This window comes from Sapajus apella, unplaced genomic scaffold, assembly GCF_009761245.1.
Source record: "Sapajus apella isolate SASKATOON/1434 unplaced genomic scaffold, GSC_monkey_1.0 scaffold224, whole genome shotgun sequence".
Lineage (NCBI taxonomy): Eukaryota > Metazoa > Chordata > Mammalia > Primates > Cebidae > Sapajus > Sapajus apella.
In genome coordinates, this window is record NW_022437164.1 from 495147 (window position 1) to 514544 (window position 19398).

Genomic DNA, 19398 nt, shown 5'->3' on the forward strand with positions numbered 1-19398 from the left:
TGGCCATGCTGGTCTCGAACTCCTGACCTCAGGTGATCTGCCCGGCTCGGACCCCCCAAAGTGCTGGGATACAGGTGTCAGTCACCACGCCCGGCCAGAAAACACAATTTAGAATCTACACATTGTTAAAGGTTGAACAATGTGTTCAATGTAAACAATGTGTTGAACAATGTGTGTTCCCCCCCACAAAAAAAGATATATGGTGGATCCTAACCCCACAGTACCTCAGAATGTGGCCTCATTTGGAGATAGGGCCTTTACAGAGGTAACCATGTTAAAATGAGGTCATTGGGGTCAATCTTAATCCAATATGTTGGGAGTCAAGTGTAAAGGGGAAATCTGGGCCAGGCGCGGTGGCTCACGCCTGTGATCCCAGCAGTTTGGGAGGCCAAGGCAGGCGGATCACTTGAGGTCAGGAATTCGAGAGCAGACTGGTTAACATGGTGAAACCCATCTCTTCTAAACAAAAAACAAAACAACACAGAAAAATTAGCTGTGTGTGGTGGCAGGCACCTGTAATCCCAGCTACATGGGAGGCTGAGGCAGGAGAATTGCTTGAACCCAGGAGGCGGAGGTCTCAGTGAGCCAAGATTGTTTTGCTGCACTGTAGCCAGGGAGACAGAGCAAAACTGTCTCCAAAAAAAAAAAAAACAAACATCTATCATATTTTCCACACTCTCAGCCATTGTATATGGTTTCGTTTTCACATGACATCTGGGCTCATACCTGGTATGCTTCTGGAGGATAGGTGGAGTTCCTTTTCTTTACCCTGGAATGTGTGATCATATCACAAATAGACTCCAAACCAAAGTGGTTAAATTTCCAAACCTTTAATCCCAAATCAGACACAGCCAGGTCAGACCCTGGCCTCCTCCCCTATCTCCCGCAACCCCACCCTGAGCTGCAGATGAGTTGTAAAAAGTCTCTCCCAGCAGGTGAATTGATCCAGACTTGGGAAATGAAAGGGCCTCCAACTCCCACCCAAGACCCCCCAACCTCACCGCCCCCAACCCCACACCCGTTACCCCATCAGGTCCCCGCCAGTCTTCCCTGGGGACCCTCGTTTGCAAAGAGCCTCTTCCCATCCCACCCCTAAGCAACCCACATACAGCCACCGATAAAAACGTATTTACAGAGGGAGAGAGGATGAGGGGAGAGGAGGCGGGTGTGTCAAAGAACACAGCCCCGAGCGGGGAGAACAGAGTTTCTCCAGGAGATGGGGTGGAAAGATCTTGAGGGCACGATGGAGAAGATCAAAGAGCTTGGTGGTTGCTTAGAGAAGTCTCACGTGTGGCTCTAGGTGGCCCGGTGGCCCCGCTTGGGACAGAGGGACGCCCAGGGCCAGGAAGGCAGTGTGAGCAGCAGAAAGCAGCCAGCCCCCAGCAGCAGGATGAGGCCGGCCCCCACGCCACAGCCCAGGGACCAGGAGTACTCGTAGGTGAGGCGTGGGGCCGGGGGCGGCTCGGGGCTGACTGTCTGCAGCAGGACCCTCACGGAATGCCGGAACACCTCCAGGCTCACCAACAGCAGCAGGCCTGCGGGAGAGAGGACGGGCGGATCAGGCCCGGGACCCCAGCTGCGTCTGAGCATCTCCGCCTTCCTCTCCCGGCCCTCCCGCCCTCCCTGGCGCCTTCCCACGTGTGCACTCAACAAATACTTACTAAACACCTACTATATAGCACGCAGCATTTGGGAAGCTGGAGATAAATTAAAAAAAAAAAAACAAGACACAAAGTCATAGAGACAGAACGTAGAAGGGCGGTTGCCGAGGGCCGGAGGGAACAGGAGAAAGGGGAGTTGATGTTAAATGGTCTAGAGTTTCAGTGGGGAGGATGAACAGGGTTCTGAAGGCGGGTGGCGGTGATGGCAATGTGAAGGGAATCAATGCCACAGAACCGTGCGCTGGAGATGATGCAAAGGCCGATACCGAGTCACAGTTAGGTGAGAGAAACACGTTCTGGTGTTCGCAGCACTGCGGGTGAATATGGTTCCTCAGATTTAAAAAAAATTTTTTTTTTTTTTTGAGACAGAGTCTTGCTCTGTCTCCCAGATTGGAGTGCAACGGTGCAATCTCAGCTCATTGCAACCTCCATCTCCTGATTCTCCTGCCTCAGCCTCCCCGGTAGCTGGGATTCAAATGATTCCCCTGCCTCAGTCTCCTGAGTAGCTGAGATTACAGGCGTGTACCACCATGCTTGGCTAATTTTTTTTTTTAGTAGAGACGGGGTTTTACCATGTTGGCCAGCTGGTCTTGAGCTCCTGACCTCTAGTGATCCACCCACCTCAGCCCCCTGTAGTGCTGGGATTACAGGTGTGAGCCACCGCACCCGGCCCATAATTGCTTACATGATTATTATTTTTATGGGACTTCTCCCAACCTTTAAATGTCAACTCAGAGAAATCTTTTTTTTTTTTTTTTTTTGAGATGGAGTTTCACTCATGTTACCCAGGCTGGAGTGCAATGGCGCGATCTCGGCTCACCGCAACCTCCGCCTCCTGGGTTCAGGCAATTCTCCTGCCTCAGCCTCCTGAGTAGCTGGGATTACAGGCACGCACCACCATGCCCAGCTCATTTTTTGTATTTTTAGTAGAGACGGGGTTTCACCATGTTGACCAGGATGGTCTCGATCTCTTGACCTCGTGATCCACCCGCCTCGGCCTCCCAAAGTGCTGGGATTACAGGCGTGAGCCACCGCGCCCGGCCAGAGAAATCTTTATACTCTGCCCGGCAAACAAAGCACCTCCCCTGGCCGCCGAGGGCCTGCAGGCTGCCAGGTTGCAATGTCCAAAATAAACAAATGAGGAGACAAGATCATCTCAGAGGGTGAGGCAGGAGAAGAAGGAAATAGAAACAGAGAAAGGGGCACCCAGGGGTGGAGCAGGGACTTCGGATGGTGTCGAGAAAAGCCATTTGGGCTGGGACCCAAAGCATGAAAAGAACCCACTCGTGAACAAAACGAAGCCACAGCTGTTCCGAGCAGAAGCAGTGGCTGACGCGCAGGCCCTGTGGAGGACACAACACAGGGCGTTTGAAGCAAAGAAAGCTCAGTGGGGTTGGAGCTAGGAGACGGCAGGGGTTGGGGAGAGAAGCCGTGACGGAATTGCAGAGCTAGGCAGGGGCCAGGTCCTGCAGGGCCGCCTGAGTCGTGGATGAGTCCTGCCTCCAGCCACCGTCCCTCCAGACCCTGGAGTCCTGCCCCAACCTCCATTCCTGACCCTCCTTCCTCCCTGCACCCTGGTCCCACTGTGGCGTTTTTTCTGTTTGGTTGTTCACTGTTTTGGGTGTTTTCTAGAAACAGTCTCCCCGTGTCGCCCAGGCAATGGCACGATCTTGGCTCACTGCAGTCTCTGCCTCCTGGGTTCAAGAGGTTCTCCTGCCTCCGCCTCCTGAGTAGCTGGGATTACAGGCTGACGCCACCACGCCCAGCTACGTGTTGTATTTTTAGGAGAGACAGTGTTTCACCGTGTTGAGCAGGCTGGTCTCAAACTCCTGACCTCAGGTGATCTGTCCACCTCCCAAAGTGCTGGGATTACAGGGCTGAGCCGCTGCACCCGGCCATTCACTGTGGTTGTGATCGGGGCTGGTGAATGCAACCCGATGCTGTGATTCAAAAGCCCTTTCCTTGCTCCACGCAGCCAACACGATAGCACTGGAGATGGAAAAGCATGCAGACAAGGACCCCCCTTCATCCCTTTCCTAATTCATTCTTTTTTTCTTTTCTTTTCTCTTCTTTTAGTGACAGGGTCTCAGTCACCCAGGCTGGAGTGCAATGGTGCGATCATAGCTTACTGCGACCTTGACCTCCCAGGCTCAAGCCCTCCTCCCACCTCAGCCTCCCAAAATGTCGGGATTACAGGTGTGAGCTACCAAGGCAGACCTAATTCATGCATTCTTTGATTCATTTGACAGATCGTCACTGAGCTCAACTACAAAATACATATAATACATAAATGACACTCTAACAAAGTCCCTGTCCTTCTGGAGTTTCATCCAAGATGGAGAAACGGGCAATAATCAGTTAAATGCATTGTTGGAGGCTGAACTGTGTCCTCCACAAAAAGTTCATGTTTTGGGGTCCTGACTCCAAGTACCTCAGAATGTGACTGTATTCGGACATACAGTCTGTAAAGAGATAATTAAGTTAAGGACAGGTGTGGTGGCTCACACCTGTAATCCCAGCACTTTGTGAGGTCAAGGTAAGTGGATCTCAGGAGTTAGCGAGAAAGGATAGTCAACATGGTGAAACCCCATCTCTACTAAAAATACAAAAATTAGCTGGGCATGGTGGCGCACATGTGTAATCCCAGCTACTCTGGAGGCTGAGGCAGGAGAATTGCTTGAATCCTGGAGGCAGAGTCTGCAGTGAGCTGAGATCAAGCCACTGCACTCCAGCCTGGGCAACAGAATGAGACTCCTCTCAAAAAAGCAAAACAAAACAAAACAAGAACAGTTAAAGCAAGGTCATCATTTGAACCTGGGAGACGGAGGTTGCAGTGAGCACCAATGTGACTGGTGTCCTTATGAGATAAGAAAATTTCAAGCAGGAGGATCTCTTGAGGCCAGGAATTCAAGGTCAGACTGGGCAAGAGTGAGACCCTGTCTCTACCCAAAAAAAAGATAACAAAATTAAAAAAAGAAGGCCAGGCGTGGTGGCTCATGCTTGTAATCCTAATACTCTGGGAGGCTGAGGCAGACGGATCACCTAAGGTCAGGAGTTCGAGACCAGCCTGGCCAACATAGAGAAACCCCATCTCAACTAAAAATAAAAAAAATTAGCCAGGGGTGGTGGTGGGCATCTATAATCCCAGCTGCTCATGAGGCTGAGGCAGAAGAATCTCTTGAACCCACGAGGTGGAGGTTGCAGTGAGCCAGGATCACACCACTGCCCTCCAACCTGGGCGACAGAGCCAGAGTCCGTCTCAACAACAACAACAACAAAAAAAAAAAAAAAAAAAAGAGAAGGAAATGTGGGCACCGATAGGTACAGAGGGAAGACCATGTGAAGATACATGGAGAACACTGCCATCTACAAGACAAGAAGAGAAGCCTCAGAAAAAACGGACCCTAATAACGCCTTGGTCTCAGACTTGCAGCCTCCAGAACAGTGAAAAAATCAATTTCTGTTGTTTAAGCCACTCAGGCTTAAACTTTCTTATGGTGGCCCTGGCAAATGAATACAGGCATAAATAAATAGAGAATTTCATGTAGTGATCAATTCTGTGAAGAAAATTAAGGCAGGGTAAGGTCCAGCTGGGAATAAGTCTTCTTTCTTTTTTATTATTATTTTTTTGAGACAGAGTCTTGCTCTGTTGCCCAGGCTGGAGTGCAGTGGCACGATCTCAGCTCACTTCAACCTCCGCCTCCCAGGTTCAAACTATCCTCCCGCCTCAGCCTCCTGAGAAGCTGGGATTACAGGTGCCGTCCACCATGCCTGGCTAATTTTTGTATTTTTAGTAGAGATTTTTAGTTTCACCATGTTGGTCAGGCTGGTCTCGAACTCCTGGCCTTAAGTGATCTGCCAGCCTCAGGCTCCCAAAATTCTGGGATTACAGGCATAAGCCACCATGTCTGTTTTATTTTATTTATTTATTTTTTTGGAGACAGTCTCACTCTGTCACCAGGCTGGAGTGCAGTGGCGCAATCTCGGCTGACTGCAACCTCTGCCTCCTGGGTTCAAGCAATTCCCCTGCCTCAGCCTCCTAAGTAGCTGGGATTACAGGCACCTGCCACCATGCCCAGCTAATTTTTGGTATTTTAGTAGAGATGGGGTTTCTCTAAGTTGGCCAGAATAGTCTCAATCTCCTGACCTCATGATCTGCCTGCCAAAGTGCTGGGATTGCAGGAGCGACCCACTGTGGCTGGCGGTTTATTTTATTTTTAATTATTTTTTTTTTTGAGTTCAGGTTATGAGACTAGCTAGTTTTTGTATTTTTGGTAGAAATGGGGTTTCACTATGTTGGCCAGGCTGGTCTAGAACTTCTGACCTCAGGCCATCCACCTGCATCAGCCTCCACCTGCATCAGCCTCCCGAAATGCTGGGATTACAGGTGTGAGCCACCCTGCCCAGTTGCTATCATACACTCTCTCTCTCTGTCTCTCTCTCTTTCTTTTATTATTATTATTATTATTATTATTTTTTTTTTTTTTTGAGACGGAGTTTCGCTCTTGTTACCCAGGCTGGGTGCAATGGCGCAATCTCGGCTCACCGCAACCTCCGCCTCCTGGGTTCAGGCAATTCTCCTGCCTCAGCCTCCTGAGTAGCTGGGATTACAGGCACGCACCACCATGCCCAGCTTATTTTTTGTATTTTTAGTAGAGACGGGGTTTCACCATGTTGACCAGGATGGTCTCGATCTCTTGACCTCGTGATCCACCTGCCTCGGCCTCCCAAAGTGCTGGGATTACAGGCGTGAGCCACCGCACCCGGCCTTTTATTATTATTTTTTAACATTTTCTTGGATACCAAATGAGTCCCTTTTAGACACGATGGTCAGTGATGGTCTCTCGGAGGTGGTGATATTTGACCAGGGACTTAAATAATATGAGGTAATATGAGGAAATGAGACATTTGAAGTGCCAGTGGAAGAACATTCCAGGCTAAGGAGACAGCAGTGCAAAACACACTGAGGGAGGAATGAGCTTAGAGGGTCTGGGGAACAGCAAAGAGGCCGCCATGCTGGAGCAGGGACAGCAGATGGCAGGAGATGGACTCACAGGGAGCCAGCAGTCAGGCCATGGGAGGCCTTGCAACCATGTTATTCTGCAGTAGGAATTTACGTGGCTTTTGTTCTGGGGGGGAATCCATGATCTGATTTATGATAGTAAAGTATCACTTGGCCGGGCACGGCAGCTCACACCGGTAATCCCCACACTTTGGGAGGCTGAAGCGAGAAGATTCAAGATCAGCCTGGGCAACATAGTGAGACCTCATCTCTACAAATAATTTAAAAAATTACCTCAGTGTGGTGGCGTGTGCCTGTGGTCCCAGCTACACGGGAGGCTGAGGTGGGAGGATTGCTTGAGCCCAGGAAGTTGAGGCTGCAGTGAACTGTGATTGTGCCACTACACTTCAGCCTGGGCAATGGAGCCAGACCCTGCCTAGAAACATTTAAAATTTATTTATTTATTTTTAAATACGGGGTTTCACCATGTTGGTCAGGCTGGTCTTGAACTCCCGACCTCAGGTGATCCGCCCGCCTTGGCCTCCAAAGTGCTTGGATTACAGGCATGAGCCACCATACCCGGCCAACATTTAAAATTAAAAGGCAGAAGTATCACCCTAGCTGCTCTGTGGAGAATGGGCTTGAGGAAGTTGAAAGGAGAAGCATACAGAACAGTTAGTCCATAGAAATTATCTCGGGGAAAATACAGCCGTGGTTTGGATTAGTGTGGTGAAATAGAGGAAAGTGTTTGCATTCGAATTATGTTTTGGAGGGAGTACCAGTAGAATTTGCTGGTGGATGGCCAAGCGTGGTGGCTCACGCCTGTAATCCCAGCACTTTGGGAGGCCAAGGTAGGTGGATCACCTGAGATCAGGAGTTTGAGACCAGCCTGACCAACACAGAGAAACCCCATCTTTATTAAAAATACAAAATTAACCGGGCATGGTGGTGCATGTCTGTAATCCTAGCTACTCAGGAGGCTGTGGCAGGAGAGTCACTTGAACCTGGGAGGCGGAGGTTGCGGTGAGCTGAGATTGCACCACTGCACTCCAGCCTGGGCAACAAGAGTGAAGCTCCATCTCAAAAAAAAAAAAAACAAAAAAAATGCTGGTGGGATGCATGTGAAGACAACAGAAGAACCAAGGGTAACGTCTGGCATTTTGGTCTAAGCCATGGGCCAGCGAGCCTGTGGGCCAGGTAATAGGAATCTATCTAAGGCTTTACGGGCAGTGCGGTCTCTGTCACCACGCTGGACTCTAGTGCGAAAGCAGGTGTAGGTAATTCATTGTGAATGGAGTGACTGCAGTCCAACAGAACTTTGTTTTCTGAACTCTGAATTTTGAATTCCATGTAGTTTCCACATGTCCTGAAATAGTGTTCTTTTGATTTTTTTTTCCTCACCAACTATTTAGCTCATGGGTCAAAGAAAAATAAACAGAAGCCAGGTGCAGTGGCTCATGCCCGTAATCCCAACACCTTGGGAGGCCCAAGAGAGAGGGCTGCCCGAGGCCAGGAGTTCAGACCAGTCTGCACAACATGGCGAGACCCCTATCTACAAAAAAGTTTTAAAATTAGCCAGGCATGGTGGTGCACAGAGTCCTAGCTACATGGGAGGATGGCTTGAGCCCAGGAGATTGAAGTTGCAGGAAGCTATGATCGTGTCACTGTGCTACAGCCTGGGCAACAGAGGGAAACCCTGTCTCAGAAAAAAAAAAAAAAAAAAGTGGCAGGTGGGATTTGGCCCATGGGACATAGTTTGCTGACTGACACACTGGCTCTGAGGCAAGAATCTAACCCAATGCCTTCTTCAGATCTCTTCTACTTAACATTATGAAGTAAGTATCATTATGCTCCTTCCTTTACAGTTGAGGAAACTGAGGCCCAGGGCGGTGGGGATGGGTCTGAGCCTGGCCAGGTCCACACCATGGACTATGCTCTCAGCCATGCCAGGATATCCCCTCCCAGAGCCAGCCTGACATCCTTGGTATGATCTAAAAGGCACATGGGGCCAGGCACGGTGGCTCACGCCTGTAATCCCCGCACTTTGGGGGGCTGAGGGGGGTGGATCTCCTGAGGTCAGGAGTCCGAGACCAGCCTGGGCAACATAAGGAAACTCTGTCTCTACTGAAAATACAAAAATTAGCCAGCATGGTGGTGGGCGCCTGTAGTTCCAGCTACTCAGGAGGCTGAGGCAAAATAATCACGTGAACCCGGGAGGGCAGAGGTTTCAGTGAGCCGAGTTTGCACCACTGCACTCTAGCCTGGGTGACAGTGCAAGACTCCTGTCTCAATAAATAAATAATTTAAAATAAAATAGGCTGGGCACCGTGGCTCACGCCTGTAATCCCAGCACTTTGGGGGGGCCGAGGCGGGTGGATCTCCTGAGGTCAGGAGTCTGAGACCAGCCTAGGAAACATAAGGAAACTTTGTCACTACTAAAAATACAAAAATTAGCCAGGCGTGTTAGTGGGCACCTGTAATCCCAGCTACTCGGGAGGGTGAGGCAGAAGAATCGCCGGAACCTGGGAGGTGGAGGTTGTACTGAGCCGAGATTGCACCACTGCCCTCCAACCCGGGCGACAGAGCAAGACTTCATCTCAAAAATAAAAATAAATAAATAAAATAAATGAAAAGGCACATGGGTCTGGCTCCTGTGGCTTCTCCAGCCTCCTCTCAAGCTGCTCCTCCCACACTCTCACAACGTGAGTGGGGCTTTCCATGCACCAGATTTGTTCAAGCTTGGAGACCTTTATGCCGCTTGGAGCAATATTCCACTTCCCCCTCCCTAAGCCTGCCTTAGACATCCTCTTCTTCACGTCTCTGCATGAATTACATGGTCTGAAGGGCAGCCTTCACTAACCACCGCCACCTAAACCTACGGTGGGACTCTTTGCTATTTACCTACAGCATTCATCACAGTTGGTAGTAATGAATAGATATTGTCTCTTTATCTCATTTCTGTCTCCCACTGCACTGTAAATCCACGATGGCAGCAAACTTCTGTCCGTACCTCTAAAACATAGCACAACAGCTGATAGATATTTTATGAAGAGAGAAACAATACAATCTGAACATGTCCCTTTATCTAGGGAGACCTCAGAAGCCCAGCCCAGCCCAATCCCTGATACCCAATATCACCACAGTACTGACAACATCGAATCCTCCTTCACTTTCATTTGGTTGTACAGTTTGCAGAAAATTTTTGTGCCCAAGACTTTCATAAAACACTTTTTTTTTTGAGACAAAGTCTCACTCTGTCACCCAGGCTGGAATGCAGTGGCATGATCTCGGCTCACTGCAACCTCCGCCTCCCGGGTTCAAGCATTCTCCTGCCTCAGCCCCCTGAGTAGCTGGGCCTACAGGCACCCACCACCACGTCTAATTTTTGTATTTTTAGTAGACAGGCTTTCACTGTGTTGGCCAGGCTGGTCTCAAACTCCTGACCTCAAGTGATCTGCCTGCCTCGGCCTCCCAAAGTGCTGGGATTATAGGCGTGAGCCACCATGCCTGGCCCATAAAACACTTATCAACATCTTCCCGTGCACCCCAAGGAGTAATGCAGGTGTGAGTTCGAATAATAACACCAGCACCAAATTCCTACCGAGCTAAAAACGCCATGAGAACAAGCATCACCTTTATCTTATTCATCATTCCGTCCTCAGGGGCTCCAGGCACAGCATCTAGGACTCACTGGATATTAAAGAAATACTTGTTAAATGAACGGACAAATTAAAAAAATGGAGAAACAGATGACCGGAGGCAGAGAGGAAGGGAAAGAGGGTGGAAAAGAAAGAAAAGAGAGAGGGGCCGGGTGCGGTGGCTCACCAGCACTTTGGGAGGCCAAGGCGGGCAGATCGCCGGAGGTCAGGAGTTCGAGATTAGCCTGGCCAAAATGGTGAAAACCTGTCTCTAATAAAGACATGAAAATTAGCCGGGCGTGGTGGCACGGGCCTGTAATCCTAGCTAGTTGAGGGGCTGAGGCAGGAGAATCATTTGAACCTGGGAGGCAGAGGTTGCAGTGAGCCAAGATCACGCCATTGCACTCCAGCCTGGCCAACAAGAGCAAAACTTATTCTGTGTCCCCCTCCCTGAGCCTGCCTTAGACATCCTTATTCTTCACATCTCTGTATGAATTACATGTTTTGAAGCAAAAATCTGTCTCAAAAAAAAAAAAAAAAAAGAAAGAAAACATTTGATCCAATAATAAAACCACAACCCAGAAAATAAAAGGAACCTTCCCAAGGTCACGTAGTGATTCTGGGCACAGATTAGACCCCCTGACTCCCAGGTAGGCCTTCATTCTATCAGACCATGCTCTGAACCTACAGAGATCCCACAGAAATATAGTTCCCAAAATGCAATATGAAGGTACAGTGAGAAGACACACTCTGGTATAAGAAAACCAGGTTTAAGGCCGAGTGGGAGGCCGAGGCTGAGGCAGATGGATCAACTGATGTTGGGAGTTCAAGACCAGCCTGGCCAAACGGCAAAACCCCGTCAATAGTAAAAGGACAAAAATGAGCTGGATGTGGTTGCGCACACCCGCAATCCACTCTGGAAGCTGAGGCGGAAGAATTGCTTGAACCTGGGGGGCAGAAGTTGCAGTGAGCTGAGATCATGCCACTGCACTGCAGCCTGGGTGACAGATTGCGGCTCCATCTCAAGAGAAAATAAAGAAAGAAAAGAAAAAGAAGAAAAGGAAACTGAGTTTAAAAACCCACCTCTGCCATCATTGATTGTGTAGCCATGAGTAATTTATCTGACTTCTCTAAGCCTCAGTTTTCTCCTCTATAATATGGGGGAGGCTGGGTGTGGTGGCTTATGACAGTGATCCCAGCATTATGGGAGGCAGAGGCAGGCAGATAACTTGAGGTCAGGAAGTTGAGACCAGCCTGGCCAATATGGTGAAATCCCATCTCTACCAAAAAATACAAAAAACTAGCTGGGGGTGGTGGTGCACGCCTGTAATCTCAGCTACTCAGGAGGCTGAGGCAGAAGAATTACTTGAACCCAGCAGGCGGAGGTTGCAGTGAACGGAGGTCACGCCATTGCGCTCCAGCCTGGGTGACAGAGGGAGACTCTGTCTCAAAAATAAATAAATAAATGAAATGGGGGATAGTAAGCCCTACCTAGTAGAGCTGTTGTGAGGATCTGAACTGGAAGTGCGATACACTGAAGTGTTGTTCATCACCGAGGTCTACATTTCATAAGATGCGGCATTTTATTTAGACTTTCGGCTCCAGAGAATCCAACAGTCCTTGCAGACCTCGAGTCCCAAAACTAAACGTGCATTTAGAGACCATCAAATTCTGAGCCAACAATAGGGCTTGGAAGTCTCCCACCTTTGACCTATTACAGCTCCTGAGCTTCCCTGACCTCCCAATACGCTATAATGTTCAAAACATCTCAGCATGCAACAGTGTTTGAGGCTCCAGGTCCAAACCTAAAAAAGTATTTGGACGGCTTCCAATTCCCAGCCAACAACAGGGCTTAGAACTCCCCGATGTTTTAGATGTCTACAGTCCTTGAGCTCTCTCAACTCCTAGCATGCAACAGTGCCTGGAAATCCCATCTCCCAGCATGCAGCAATTCTTGGAGATCCCAGGTCCAAATCTAAAATGGTGTTTGGACACCCTCCAATTCTTACCCCTGTTGTTGGGGTTCTCCCATCTTTGAACCTACTATAGATCTTGGACTTCCCCTCAACTCCAAGCATGCAACAGGGCCTGGATATCCCACCTCCCAGTATGCAACATATGTGGAGACCCTACTCCCAGCATGCAACAGTGCAGAGAGCCCCCATTTCCCTGTATGCAACAGTGCACGGAGAGCCCATCTTCCAGCATGCAACAGCGCCTGGAGATCCTCCCGGCATGCAGTGTCCTCAGCCTCCAGGCTCTGAACCCTCACCTGAGAGGCCAAAGCAGACGGCTCCAACTCGGAGCAGGAACTCTGCACCTTTACTGAGCACCATGATGATACAGAGGCACCCCAAGGCCATGACTGCCAGGCCCAGCACGGCTATCACCGCAGCTGCCAGATTCACCTCTGCCAGGAGGGGAGAGGAAAGAAGAGAGAGCATGGGATGTAGGGAATGAGGAGGACTCACTGATAGGAACCCAGAACCAGGAAGATGTAAGATTCAGGATGAGAGAAGAATTTTCAAGTAGAAGATCATCCAATCCAACATTTTACTTACACGGTTGAAGGAATTAAGACTCAGAAAGGGTCAGTTATTTCTCTAAAGTCACCGAGCAAAGGGAGGAGAGGGCCAGGATGAGAAAGTTGAAAATTGCCAATATTTATTTAGGATCTGCTTACCACTGGTTTACAGGTGAGGAAACTGAGGCAGTAGGGTGTGTGGGATACAATGGCAAAGTCAGTGTGCTATAGTTGAATGGAATTATCCAGGTTGGAACTCTCCCCAACCACTTCCTACAAGGAAGATTCTTGTAGGATTTTCCAGATTCCAGTAGGAATTTGGGCTGAACCCTTCTCAGTCTAAATTCCCTCCTGTGGACCAGATACCTACAATCCCAGCACTTTGGGAGGCCGAGGCGGGAGGATCACTTGAGGTCAGGAGTTCGAGACCAACCTGGCTAACATGGCAAAACCCCATCTCTATTGAAAATACAAAAATTAGCTGGTGGTGATGGCACACACCTGTAGTCCCAGCTACTTGGGAGGCTGAGGCAGGAGAATCGCTTGAACCCGGGAGGCAGAGGTTGCAGTGAGCTGAGATTGAGCCACTGCACTCCAGCCTGGGCAACAGAGCAAGACACTATCTCAAAACAAACAAAAAGAGTTCCAGGCAAAGGGCTCTGGGGCACCATGTCCTCATCGTTAACTCTCCTGCCAGCACTCCCCCGGGGACATCCACAGATTCTCAACATGAGGCCCGCCCTGGGGTAAAGCAGAGGAGGGGATAATTCTCTCTAGAACTCCTCTAGCATGTTCAGCATTTCACCCACCTGTCGCCCGCCATGGGGTGAAAAGTTCTCACCTTTCTTTGTGGTTCTCTGAAAGATGCGTGCATTCTCCCCCGTGGTGAAGAATTTAAAATAGGTGCAGTTTGCTTCTGTGGAAGCAGGAGAGAGAAAAAAGAGACATGAGGACATGAGGTCCCTTGTGTAAGCTCAGGGCTGGACACTTCACCCAGCCCACAGGAGCCTAAAACTTAGACATTACCATCCCTGATACACAGAGGAAAAAATGATGGCCAGAGATGTGAAAGCCACCGCCATCCGGGAGCTGGGACTGCTACCCTGGGCTCTGCACGCCAGACCTGCAGCCCTGAGTGCACCATTAGCCTCTCCCGGCCTCTAGTTCTTCCTTTTTAAAATGAGATTATAATCTCTTTCTTGGCCCCTTGGTATGGGTTTGTTGAGGGTTTAAGGGGGATTGCAAATGGATAATCACTTGACTCAACAAAGGATACCAAGGTCCAAGTAGCAGAAGAGTAACAGACTCAGAAAGCATTCCTGTCTCAGGAAGGATTCCTACATAGAAGACACAAAGAGCTCCCATGGATTAGCAAGAAGAGAGAGAGAACCCAACTGACAAGTGGGCAAAGGGTATGAATAGTAATTCACAGAGGAGGAAGGCTGGGTAACTGACAAGTCCATGAGGAGATGCCCCACTTCACCAGGGATCAGAGAGACGCAGCTTGAATCAGCAGGGAGGCACCGCTTTCCATCAATTAGACTGGCCAACATGAAAAGGGTAATATCAAGCGTTTGAATAGATAAGAGGAAACTCCGTGTATAAACGGGTACTACTAGTCTTTTGGGAAGGCGCTCTGAGGTACTTTATGAAATGAAGAATGTTCATACCCTGTGGCTCAACAGCTTCATTGCCGGATATGCCTCCAGGAAAAAAAACAAAACAAAACAAAAAAACAGGAACATATATGCGGACGTTTACAGCAGCACTGTCCATAAGTAACAAGGAGTCAGAATCAAACCAGAGATTTTCACAGGGAGTGTCTGTGCCATTTACTTGTCCATCTAATAAGGGGACGAACAAGTAAATGAGAGAGACACTCATTGTGAAGATCTATGCAGTACACATAGCCATGAACTAGAATAACCTAAAGCAAAATGGAGAGATGTGAAAACACAGTGCTGACCAAAACAATAATAATAATTAATAACCATAATTTAAAAACCCAAACACCGAGGCCAGGCAAGGTGGCTCACACCTGTAATCCCTGCACTTTGGGAGGCTGAGGCAGGTAGATCACTTGAGGCCAGGAGTTCGAGACCAGCCTGGCCAACATGGTGAAACCCTCATCTCTACTAAAAATATAAAAATTAGCTGGGTGTTGTGGCGCATGCCTGTAATCCTAGCTACTTGACGGACTGAGAGAGGAGTATCACCTGAACCCAGGAGGTGGAGGTTAAGATGAGCTGAGACCGTGCGTGCCACTGCACTCCAGCTGGGGCAACAAGAGCAAAACTCCGTCTCAAAAAACAAACAAAAAGGGGTAAAGGACGCTTCATGTCACCGAGTGAAGGGTGTGGGTTCTCTTTGAAGCAGTCATTGTGGGAAGCACGGTCTATATCCACAGGGAGGTGTGATGGCCCTTCTGGGACAATGTAGGGTGTCTGGCATCCCCTTTTGGCTACTAATAGTTTAGGACATCCCAACTCTTGACCACCCCAAGATATGACATGACATATCCCATCTGGAAGAGTACAGGGTAAGGGCCACCCCCAAATTCCCCACTTTCAGCCAAGGGAGATAGGGATGTCTTTTGATGGGCAGTGGTGAGTCTGAGTTATTTCTCTGAGACAATGAAGATTGTGACATGTCCTCTGAGGGGGCGGGTTTGTGAGATGATGGAGATGACCCTGTTAGAAGACTGATTTCCTTTCTGATCAATGGAGGGGACAGCAAGGGATGTGAGAGACCCCACACGATGTGATGAGGTGGGATGGGACATCCCCTCCACTGCCCCAAGATCTTTGAGTTCTCTTTCTGGACTAATGAGATGTGATATAATCCAGTTGTCAGGAATGGAAGCAACCAACCTTCGAATTCCATATAACTGCCAGGCACGGTGGCTCACACCTGTCATCCCAGCACTTTGGGAGGCTGAGGCGGGCGGGTCACCTGAGGTCGGGAGTTTTAGGCCAACCTGACCAACATGGTCTCTACTAAAATTACAAAAAATTAGCTGGGCGTGGCAGTGTGCGCCTGTGAGCTATTCGAGAGGCTGAGGTAGGAGAACCTCTGGCATCTGAGAGGCGGAGTTTACAGTGAGCCAAGAACATGCCATTGTGCTCCAGCCTGGGGGGCTGATCGAAACTGTCTCAAACAAACAAACAACAACAGTAACAAAACAAATTCCATATAACTATCCCGGGTGCACAGACCGAGCCACCGAGATTTCTTGCTCCTCATTTTTCTCTTCTCTGGAATGGGAATGATTATAACAACTCACAGGCTAGACACATGATGGTTAACGAGCTAATGTACATAAAACACTTAGATCAGAACCAGGCATTACATAAGCATCTAATAGTCTTATTACCGGGTCTCCCATTTTGCAAAAGTTGGGGATCATCCTGTTTGAGAGCCCGAGGGGCCAGAGATAGCCCATCTGCAGAAATAAAATGATTAAGGGTAGCTAATGGACACCAGATGGGCATCTGACAGCCCTGCTGTCCTATGGTGGGCTTGGGACATCCTATTTTGTACTCTACACATATAAGATGTCACGCCTGGAGAAGTGAAGGACGAGGGAACTCTCATATGGAGCCCAGGAAAATAGGCCATATTCTTTGAGGAGCACTGAGGTTATAGGGCCTTCTTTGGGGAGCACAGAGTGCTGGAGATCTCATATGGGTGATCAAATATATGACAGCCCAAATGGGCTCCAGGGAGTCAGGGGAGAACGAGATTTCATCCAGGTCCCAAGAGGTACAGAATATCCCTCTGGTGTAAGTGCAAGCGGTGGCATGTCCTATCAGGGAGGTATGGGACAGCTTTCCGGACTCCCCGGGGTAAAACAGCCACTATTTGGGAAAGTGAGGAGGATGGGAGTGTGTCTCAGAGAAAATGAGAAAGGCTGAAATATCCAGTCTGGGCATGTGGAGGCAAGAGGACAAGAAGTGAAGAACATTGCAGGGAAGGCACAAGGTCTGGCCTGGGCAGTTGGGCGGTGTCTGGTGAGAGCTTGGTTTGGTGGAAGCCGTTGGTGGGGAACAGACATAGCTTCTGCTTTGGGGTGGGCGTCTGTCTCCCCCGGCTCACAGGATGGGAGTGCAAGCTGTCTCCAGGCTAGGAAGAGGAAGCTGACACCAGGAGCCCAGGCTGCCTCTCCAAGGGCACAGGCTGTGTGTGGGCACATGCAGAGTGGGCACAGGCTGTCTCCAGGGTGCAGGCATTTCCAGAGGGCACAGGCTGCCTGGGGTGGGCACCGGCTCTCTGAGGACACCAGCTGTGTCTGGAATCACAGGCTGGGTCTGGGGACACAGGCAAGGTTTTTCTAGGGACACAGGCTGTCTCTAGAGCCATAGACTGGCCTGGGGGGGGTACCCAGTGATGACTAGGAACACTGGCGGTGTGGGTGCAGGGTCTTTGGGGGGTCACGGAATTGTCTGGAACCATAGCCTCGTCTGGAACCATAGCCTCATCTGGAGGTGCAGGCTGATCTGAGGGCACAGGCTGGTGGAAGCATGCAGGCTGGTCTGGGGGTACAGACTGTTCTAGGGGAGCATGGAGACTGTAGTTGGAGACAGGCTGATTGGGGGTACAGGATAGTTGGGGTACAGGATGGTCTTGGGACACAGACTTTGACAATACAGAATGGTCTTGGGGCACAGGCTCTCTTTAGAGGCACAGAAGAGGGGTACAGCCTCGTCTGGGCGGGTCTCAGGTCACAGCCTGGTCTAGGGTTACAGGATGGCCTGGGGCATAGACTCCCTGCAGGCACATTCTGGTCTTGGGGTACAGTCTGTAGCAGGAAAGCAAGCTCTAAGGCACAGGTCCTCTGTGGGTAAGCCAGTTAGGGGCCTAGGCCGTGTCTGGGAGCTCTCTCTCTCTCACTCTCTCTGTCTCAGATCTCTCTCTCTTTCAGCAGTTTGTGAGAGCAGAGGTCACTGCCGCTTACTGGGGTGCAAGCTCTCTCCTCCTCGGGCTCAGGCTTTCTCCTGGGACACGGGCCCCTCTCCCTCCCTGTCTCCCTGGGCTCAGTGGGGCTGCCGCTTACCTCCGGGCAGCTCCGCAGGGCCGCAGGTCTCCCTGCCCGCGGGCACGTCCGCCTGCCACAGCCGCTTGGTGCACACCTTCCAGAGCCCCAGGTGGGCCGCCTCGCACACGGCGCTGCCGTTGGCCTTGTAGGTGTTGAGCTCCACCCAGAACTCGGTGCCCACGGACAGCACTGCCAGCGTGGCGCCCACGGCGGCCAGCAGCAGCGCCAGCTTCACCTTCCCCTCCCGCTCGGGTGTCAGCCCCGACCCGAGCTGCCCTTGCGCTCGCCGCCGGCCTGCGGCTCCCCGCCGCCGGTTCTCCTCTTGCAGGAAGAAGTTGGACCACATCATCATCTTCTGGCCGTGGGGTCGAGAAGCGGGAGGAGGCAGAGCCGAGGAGGGGCCTCCAGGGGCGGGAGCGGGGAGCGGCCTGGGGTCTTGAAGAGGGTGAGGGACTCAGTTTCCCCTGGGTATGAAAGAGGGAGAGCCGAGTCCTCTCTGGAACCTCAGATGGGAAAATCGAGATTGCCTCTGGGCTTCAGAACAGAAAAACGATCCCCAGGTCTGGGGAAGCTTCTGGGGTTCAGAGGAGGGTCTAGGCTGCCCTTAAGAACTTGGCCAAGAAGATGGGGACCAGAGGAAAAGCAAGCCCCCCGCCCCAGGCTTACAGATGGAGCCTGGGTTCCCAGGAGGGGTGCCCCCAAGAGCTCCAGGGGAAGAACTGGTGCCAGCTGAAGCTCCTTGCAGCTCCCAGGGGCTGCTTTGGGGTCCCTGCTGAGAGGTTCACAAAAGGGAAACTGGTTTTCCTGAGAGATCTGAGCACCCCCACTAGGGCTAAGAGTGTGGGGAACCCAGGAAGGGGACCTGAGGTCCTCTGTGTAATTGCAGGAGATGTGGCTTGGGTTCCCTTGGGCTTAGAGTTTGAGAAGAGAGGACTTGGGGACACTCTGGGATTCGGAAAAGGAAGACCTGGGGTCCCGGGAAGCTCCCAAGGGGAGGTGGGAATTATCTCCGGGTCTCGGAGAAGCAGTGGGACCCCGGCATCCACAGAAGGTAAGAATGGAGCCCTGGCTGCAGCTCAGAGGAGGACCAGGCCCCGCTGGAATTCAGGAAAAGGGAATGGGAGTTTCCCGGGCCATTCAGAAAAGACCCGCGGTCTCTGCCGAGGCTGGGAAAGGGCCTGGTGGCTGGAAGACAGAGTGGAGTCCAGAGACGGAGGCTGAGGGGCCTCCCTGAGGGCTCAGGGTGGGGGTGGGTCCCCGCTGGGGCTCACACCAAGGGGCTGTGGTCCCCGCTGCAGCTCAGAAAACCCGGACGGAGGCTCCCCCCCGCGCTGTCCAGAGGCCCCTTGGGATCGGTCCGCCTCCCTCCCCCGGGCTCCCAGGGCCTTCCCGGCCGGGTCCGCGCCAGGCTCAGCTCCAGGCCAGGGCCCCCCCGGGGCTCCCACCCCCGACTCCCGGGCCGGGGGCCCCCTCGCTCTCCTGCCTCGGCGCCGCGCCGACCCCAGGTCCGCGCTGCCTCCGAAGCGTCCGGCCCTGCC

General features: G+C 51.0%; 1 protein-coding gene across 3 annotated transcripts; it reads right to left on the reverse strand.

The window, feature by feature from the left end:
* Positions 1-814: 814 nt before the first annotated feature.
* On the reverse strand, positions 815-19398 carry CACNG6 (calcium voltage-gated channel auxiliary subunit gamma 6). Of its 3 annotated transcripts, XM_032271136.1 has the most exons (5): positions 17879-19398; positions 13667-13741; positions 12574-12711; positions 10297-10343; positions 9245-9675 (listed from the first exon to the last, which is right to left on the reverse strand). In XM_032271136.1, exons 1-5 carry the CDS (start codon positions 18210-18212, stop codon positions 9616-9618), a joined length of 654 nt encoding a protein of 217 aa, XP_032127027.1. In that variant the 5' UTR covers positions 18213-19398; the 3' UTR covers positions 9245-9615. The 3 variants fall into 3 exon arrangements, with proteins under 3 accessions (XP_032127026.1, XP_032127029.1, XP_032127027.1); XM_032271135.1 differs by lacking the exons at positions 9245-9675; positions 10297-10343 and adding an exon at positions 815-1535; XM_032271138.1 differs by lacking the exons at positions 9245-9675; positions 10297-10343; positions 12574-12711 and adding an exon at positions 815-1535.

Coding starts and splice junctions, on each gene's coding strand:
- CACNG6 (XM_032271135.1), bottom strand. CDS start 18,212: ATGATGATGTGGTCCAACTTCTTCCTGCAAGAGGAGAACCGGCGGCGG. Junction 13,742..17,878: donor CCCTGCGGAGCTGCCCGGAG/GTAAGCGGCAGC, acceptor CTGCTTCCACAG/AAGCAAACTGCACCTATTTT. Junction 1,536..12,573: donor CGTCTGCTTTGGCCTCTCAG/GTGAGGGTTCAG, acceptor TCTCTCCCGCAG/GCCTGCTGCTGTTGGTGAGC.